The sequence below is a fragment of the Trachemys scripta genome, chromosome 9 (genome assembly GCF_013100865.1).
Source record: "Trachemys scripta elegans isolate TJP31775 chromosome 9, CAS_Tse_1.0, whole genome shotgun sequence".
Lineage (NCBI taxonomy): Eukaryota > Metazoa > Chordata > Testudines > Emydidae > Trachemys > Trachemys scripta.
The window spans coordinates 96127733-96134981 of NC_048306.1; the positions used below are offsets into that span (position 1 = coordinate 96127733).

General features: G+C 55.8%; 1 protein-coding gene across 3 annotated transcripts in view; it reads left to right on the plus strand.

Moving 5' to 3' along the window:
• The window catches only part of EPHB3 (EPH receptor B3), a 50683-nt gene extending 44091 nt beyond the window's left edge, over window positions 1-6592 (plus strand). For all 3 annotated transcript variants that reach the window (XM_034781415.1, XM_034781416.1, XM_034781417.1), the window contains one exon: window positions 350-6592. In XM_034781415.1, coding sequence (XP_034637306.1) covers window positions 350-458 — 109 coding nt within the window. In that variant the 3' untranslated portion in view covers window positions 459-6592. The remainder of the gene's footprint in view (window positions 1-349) is intronic.
• The last annotated feature ends 657 nt before the right edge of the window (window positions 6593-7249 follow it).

Genomic DNA, 7249 nt, shown 5'->3' on the forward strand with positions numbered 1-7249 from the left:
ACGAGCCGGAGTCAATCGACCTAGGCTCTGAGACTCGTTGCAGTGGAGATGTACCCCAAGTGGCCATGAGAAGTAGACGCAGATAAGTGCATGGCTGGGGGTGGAGGGGATCCATACGAAGCCAGGGGCGGGGGCAGGCCCTGACTAGATTGTTGTTGTGTCTGGCCAGGAGGCCAAGAGGCATTAAAGGATTTCTGCTGCCGAGTTCTGGGCCCCTCTAATCACAGCTGGGGAATATCTGTCTGCTCCATCAGCCAGTGGTTAATGCTGCAGCGGAAATGCCCCTGCACAGGGTTCTCCAAGGGGTGTGTAGACTTGTTACGAGCTTTGTCTCCTCTTGTCCTTTCAGAGACCTGCTCAGGATAGGGGTGACGCTCGCAGGACATCAGAAGAAAATCCTGAGCAGTATTCAGGACATGAGGCTGCAAATGAATCAGACGCTCCCGGTTCAGGTTTGACCACAGGAAATTTTGGGACTGGAATGGACTGAGGGAATCTGTCGATAAGATTCTAGTTTGCGGTGCAGCCCGGCTTCCTGTTTTCCCCTTTGCGTGGAGCTTCTCGGCCTCTGACAGTCACACGGGATGGGACGCGCCTCCCTGAATCCAAGGCACTTGGGCCAAGAGGGAGACCAGCCTTGTGTTTGTGTTTGGAACGGAGCCGGCGATGCAGTCTTCATATTGAAGACAGATTATCGGATGAAGACTTCACCCCCTCTTCCTGCCCCATCTCCGCTGCTCGCAGCGCTGTGGGTTCAGGAGTTGTTCCGCTTCTTGGATTTCCTTAACCCCGAAGTCGCAAACGTTCTCCTCCTGCTACGCGCCTTTTGGAGACGCTGCGGGCGCTTTCCCGAGCTCTTGGCCTAGCGAGGGAGAGGGGGTTGTAGGGATACAAGCATACACAGCAGCTGCACGACCGTGAAGGGCATGGAGCGGGGTCCAGCCTGGCCTTCTCCCGTGCAGCCCCAGACAATCATGTCCCCCTGCTGCCCCCATACAGGGATCTGCACTGGAATGTGTCGGAAGGGAGGGTATCGGTCCGTTTGGCTCTGGATGCCAGAATCTGAACCCAGTGAGATTACTATGCAGGGAGTTGGACATACCAACTCCAGATCTCTCGTCCCTCTTTGTTTTATGGCCGAATCTGGACTGCGGAGAAAGGCCATCAGCGCGAGTTTGCACAGGGACCAGGGGAGCAAAGGCAGCCTTGCTCCTGCTCAGCCAGAGTTCGGAGAGGCGGCGGAGAGGCCAGGCCGAGCTGACTGAAGAGCCTGGCTTCTCCCCAGTCTCATGTTTTATGCAGAAGGAGCGGGTCTTGTCAGAGCGCGGCCATCTCTGCAGAGCCTCTCCTGACACCCGCTGTGATTGCTGCCAAAAGACTCTCACTTCTGCTTCTTTGACTCTTCCTGGCCGCTCGGCTCTTCCCGAGCGAGCGGGAGAGTCCCAGCGCGAGCGTGTGTGCGTGCATGTGTGTGCGTGTGTGCTGGCCGGCTGGGTGAGGGCACGGGCAGAATAAAGGCAATAAGAATTTTACTTGAGTTTCCTTCGCTCGCTTAGTCTCTGCCGCTGTACAGAACCCAAGAGACACGGAGCACAAGCCCATTCCTTCCTTTGTACAGGTGTAGTGCTCTCCCCCTCCTGGAGCACGGGGCATGGTCCTTCCCTGCCCCCAGCCCTGTGCTCCGGCCCCTGGCTGTAAATATCACAGGGAGTTGGCAGAAGGGCTGGCTTCACTAGTATCACCCCCTTCCCTGCCAAATCAGGCGTTGCTGTCCTACCACCCGATGCCATGATGGTCATACAGGGTCTTAGCCACTTCCTCAGCTGTGTCCACAAACCCACCAGCTTCCCCCCGCCCTTCCTCCCCGCAATGCTTAGTAGGGAGCTTTGCCCTATAGGAATTCTAAGGGCAAGGAGAAGGGTACTGTCCCCTGGCCGCATAGGGAGTGAGGGCTAGCAGGAAGTGGGGCTTGGGCTTAAGGGTCACACTGGCTTGGCCACGAAGAGCTACGCGTAGGGTACTATATGGTGCTGGTTTCTGACCCTCTCAGCCTGAACCAAACTGTGCAAAACAAACCTAGAGCCCAAGCCAGGCGCGACCAGCCGAGCGGGTGCAGCCAGCGGGCTGGGAGCAGAGCCTCTGTTGCCGGTGCCAGGAGCTCTGCCTGGGCCCAACCCCAAATTTGGAGAAACCGCCCAGGCTGGCTGGGCTTGTCTGACTTTCCTGGCGGCTGAGCCAGGCCCCGTTCTCTCCTGTCTATTGGCCACTCTTGCCGATAGCCCTTCTAGACTGACAACTCCCCTGGGCTCCCCCAGGGAGAGAGCTGTTAGAGACCATCTTCCACCCACCTTTGCTCTTCGCTGGAGAACTTCAGTCCTCCAGCATCCCAACATTCCCTTGGGACTACTTAGCCCAGCGTAAGGAGAGGACAACTCGGGTGGCGTGCAGCAACTAGCTACACCCGTGACTCAGCTATAAAATTCATGCCTGATCCTCAGCCACCTCTAGGCTTGGAAGGATTAGATGTTTATTGGCAGTGAACATCAATTTCACCGCACAGACGCAGACCAGAGAGAGAAATATTTCCATTTAAATGGCAATTTACAGATAGGCAATAGGAAAATGCTGCTTGAGAACTCATTGGAGTTCGATTTAAGGGTGTTTATGCCCTGTATTTTGAGATGTGATGTACACACACACGTACACACACACACACACTCTCTCTCTCTCTGTCTCTCTCTCTCCCCCAGCTGTGAAAACTTAAATAGATAAGTTGGAAAAAAGTTTCAAAAGAAACCTGGATATTATCAGTCGAAGTGACGACCAAATACAAATTGAAATCTGCCTAGCCTGGCCACCTCCCATGTGGGACAGCTGCCAAGATGGCTGCTAGAGAAACACGGTGACTTCAAACAGCGGGAGATGAAGCTGTTCAAGGCAAACGCCCTTCCCCGAGAGCTCCCCGGCAGGCTGAGCCGGAGCCAGCTACTTCTGCCCAAACACCATAGAAGGCTGGGAGTTGGGTGGCTCTTCACGGGTTTTCCCTGCCCTTCACAGGGAGTCCTGTCTCTATACCCTTCCACTCTGCTCTCCTAGCAGCCAGAACTTGGAGAACCCAAAGCTCATTTTGCCCAGCGTTGGGTACCGTTGGCTGCTGGTCCATGCCTCTTGCTGGGAGTGCCTGGGCGGACATTCATTCTCGGGTGGAGATGTCTGTCGCATCATAACCTTGGCCTCTCTATTAGTTGCTTCTCTGCACTGTGGCACCGCTGACTTGACGATCCCTGCACCATCCTTGGGAGAGGAGTGTCCCCCATAGCCTTCGAAAGCTCCAGGGCTGGCATCAACACGCGCGGTGTGCCAATAGTTTGATGGAAACCTGGGTTTTCCTTGCTGCAGTTCAAGCCCATTTCTGCCCGGTGGGTCTGTGGAGCCTAGTGAGTGCGACTGGGCTTGCTCCTCTCTGACATCTCTTGATGTGGATGGTTCTCCTCCCACCAGTCTGAATCTCCTGCCTTTTCTCTCAAGTCTTCCTCAGATCCTAGCTTTCTGGAGATCCAGGCCCGAAGGGGCCAGGATCATCTTGTCCGGCCTGAATAATGCGGGGGCATCACCCTGGCACTCCTCAAACCTTAATCACGTGTCGCTGTGCTCTGAACTCTCCCCAGTTTGTCCAGAACCGAATGCAAGGTTGAATAGCGCCCTTGGTCCACCCTGTTGGGCTGGACGATCCCCTCCCTCCTCTTGTGTGTGACATTCTGCCCTACAGCTCAACGAGGCAGTTCCATAGCATCAGTTCTTCCACGGCGGGACCCGCTCTAGCTCTAGGATTGTGACCTGTTCTGCTTTGTCTGACTTCTGTTGCGTGGCACTTCGTTCCAGGTTTTGTTTTTTAGCCCCTTCCTTCGCTCTATCAAGCTCAGGCTATATTTTAAATCAGTCCTTTTGAGCGTTTGGGATCCTTACCGCCGTCAGCTGAGTTTCATTAGAGACCTTGGCTCTTAACCCTCCCGCTCACTGATAGAAATATTGCGTAGGTTAGGTCTCAGCTCAGGGGGAGCCCTGGATTGCTCCTTGGGAGGGTGTGAGGGGTGGGATAGGTAGTTCTGTTCCGTTTTTGTACTGGTTCCACTTCCTTTCTCTGGTCCACCGCCATCTGCTCTGCATCAGGCAGCTGACTTGAGTCCGGCTATGCCGTGTGGCATGAAACGAACGTCCATTTAATTTTGCTTTCCTTTTTTTTTAAACTCCTTCAAAAGCCCATTTGCGCTCTGAGGCTGGGCTCTGCAACTGCGACCACCGCCGACGTTGTGGGGGGGGGGGGACCTGACCCGGGGCCCAGCTTTGAAACGAGATCGCTCCCCGTTTCACAGCCTGGCCCAGAGCAGGGCCTTGTCGGGGCGAGATGGGTCTGCTGCCGAGTGAATACGCCCCTGGCTTAACGCTGCCCAGTGCCGGAGGGCCCAGAGTTGCCTAGCAACAGGCTTCCCAGCAGCAGCTGTCAGCACATGGTGTGGAGCGGGGCAAGCGGATCCTTTCCAAAATGGCGTGAAATGCGCCATGTGTGTTGGGCTCTCCAACGGCGCCATCCCTGTCTGTCCAATCAGCGTCTTCGCCTGCCCAGGGAAGGAACCAGGCTCCTTTGTGGCCTGGTTTGTTTCTGACAAAGGCATCTTGCCTCTTTGTCCCTTTCCTCTGGGTGCTCCGCACCGACTCCTCCAGCCGTTAAGCAGGCACTAGCGTTGATTGGTCTCTTTCCCTGCACCTCCCTCAGAGCAGGGGCTGTTTGCCGCTTCCCGCTCCTGGGAATGTGCCCGTCCTTGGAGTTCCCAGAAGGAGCTGCCAGAGTCTTGGGGACCACGTTGCCTGGGGCCGCCCTTCCAGTCAAGGGTGAATTGAGATGGAAACCACTGATCCGCGTGAAGTCCCACCCCCCCCTCCGGAGATGGACGCTAACAGCCCGGATACACACGGTATCTGGGCAGCCGGGAGCCTGGTATCTCTAGTAGTGAACCGCCTCAGAGCCTGCACTGCAGCCATGATGTGACAGAGAGCTCCGTTCTCCAGGCACACCCGTGCTGTGTCCGATGGGAGCTGGGGGGGGCCTGGGATCATGCAGCCCTCGTGAAGGGCAGAGCGGGGATCACGGACTTGAGGGGGTGAACGCCTGCTGCACAGCTGTGCCTCCCCCCGGCCCGATCCCTCCCCAAGCACTGAGCCCTCAAGTCAGCAGAGAGAGAGGCAGTAGCAAGGAGGGGAGGGAGAGAGGCCTCAGAAGAAGCTGAGAGCTAGAGATCTTCCTCTGTTTCATAGTGTTCCTTCTTCCACCTTGAATGGCTCTCCCTTCCGGTGCCCTACATGGTCTCCCTGGTGCTCAGCCCACTTGCTGCCCTGGGTCCCGTCTTCACAGTGTGCCCTAGCTAACTAATATAAGACTGATGCCTGGCCCAGAGGATTGTCTCGTGCCCTTTCCACAGAGAGGCCATTGCTGGCACTGACCCACATGCCGCCTCCTCCCACCACCTTGTTCCCCTGCGCGCACTGCTGCAGTTCTCCGTTCACTTGGCTCAATCTCCCGCTGCAGCTCTTGGCATTTTGGCACAGTTCTCTGCAGCCCCAGTGCTCTTCCCAGTCAACCGCTCCCTGTAATGAGTGGGCTCATTCCGGCCACCTCTGGTCTTCGCTAGCCCCTGCCTCACCTCTTCAGCTTTCTTTTCTGGGCGGTCGTGTGCTGCCCTGTTCCCTGCAGAGCAAATGCTCACTCCACAGCCCTGACTGCTACAGTGATCCATCAGGAGAACATGCTGTGTCTCCACTCCTCACGTCTGCTCTGTCCATCAGCCCCTTTTCTTATACAGTCGTCTCCTCTCGCACCAAGTCTATACAGACAACTCCCCTCCTCAGCCCTCCCCTCTGGTCACCCCTTCTTCTGTCTTTACATGCTGTAGCTCTGAGATCTGCATCCCTGCCTCATCCTCCCATGCCGCCTCTGCAGCGGGGCTGGCAGTGAGTCCTGCCAGCTTGGTCTGGGCCATGGTTCACCTGGCACTCAGATTCATTTCTAGAACAAACACGGTGCAGCCTCCATGCCCACCGGTTCTTGGTCCTCTCCAATTCTGAGCTTCACGCTAGCTACACTCGCTCCTGTTATGAACTAGGCAGAAATTACTTCCCACTGGCTCTAAAACAAAGTGACCAACACCGTAATCCTCTTTGCTATCTTGACCTGCCCATGTTCCTCCGCCATACAGCCCGGCTGCTAGCGTCACTCCAGCTCTCACGCTTCTAATGGGGTGGGAGCCCTAGCTAGTGGGACAGTATCTGTGACTCCCTACCTGAAGTTTGATTGGCAGCAGGCCTTGAGTCCGACTCGCTCCCGTACAACCGCAGCATTCCTGAACCTGAGTTTCGTATCCCAGCCTGCCCCCGGCCAGTCCCGTTTCGGCACAGCTTGGTTTGCACCTGGTGACGCTTGGAGGTCTCTCCAGGCGGTGTGTCCCCCCACCTCCCAACTGGTTCTCCTGTACTGTACCTGCCACCTTTTTTATATATTGAGATGTATTTAATGGTGAAAAAGGAAGAAAAAAAAAAAGAAACAAATGATGCAATCATGCATTTGTAGAAATATTTTTTAAAGAAATACTTTTTTCAATTAAATTATTTAAGAAATCTATGGAGCTCCTTGGTTTGTGTGTGTTTATTGGCCTGGCTGCTCTTGGGGGAGACTGGGTAGTGGAGGGGGCTCAACACAAGGCCACTCTCCAGGGAGTTGTGGTCCTGCTCTGGCATCCTTCCTTGCTTGCTGTTTGCACTTCACTGTCCCTGGTGTGCTGCCCCCATTTCAGCCAGTGTCTGCTGGATTCTTGCTTCCCACCAGAGCCCCAAGGCAAAGGGAGGAGCACAGAGCCCCGAGCAGGCGGCAAAAGGAAGTTCCTAGGAGAGAGACCTGCTGCTTGTTAGCAGGTGACCCTGCATTCTCAATGGCTCTCTAACCGCTGAGCTGTCTCCAGTGCTCCAGCCCCAGCCCCTGTTTGGGCCAACCCTTCTCGGAACACCGGCTGCCCCATCTCCCAGCCCGAATCCTCTCTCCTCGTGCTGCCCTGGCCATGCCCTGCACAACCTAATCACCTACGCTGGGGGCTTGCTGCAGGCCGAGGGGCAGCCTTTGGTGCTCCAGATAAATGCCTTAGCAATAGGTGGGAGCTGCAGCTGTACAGCCACAGAGAAGCTCTGTTTAATTAGGGAAAGA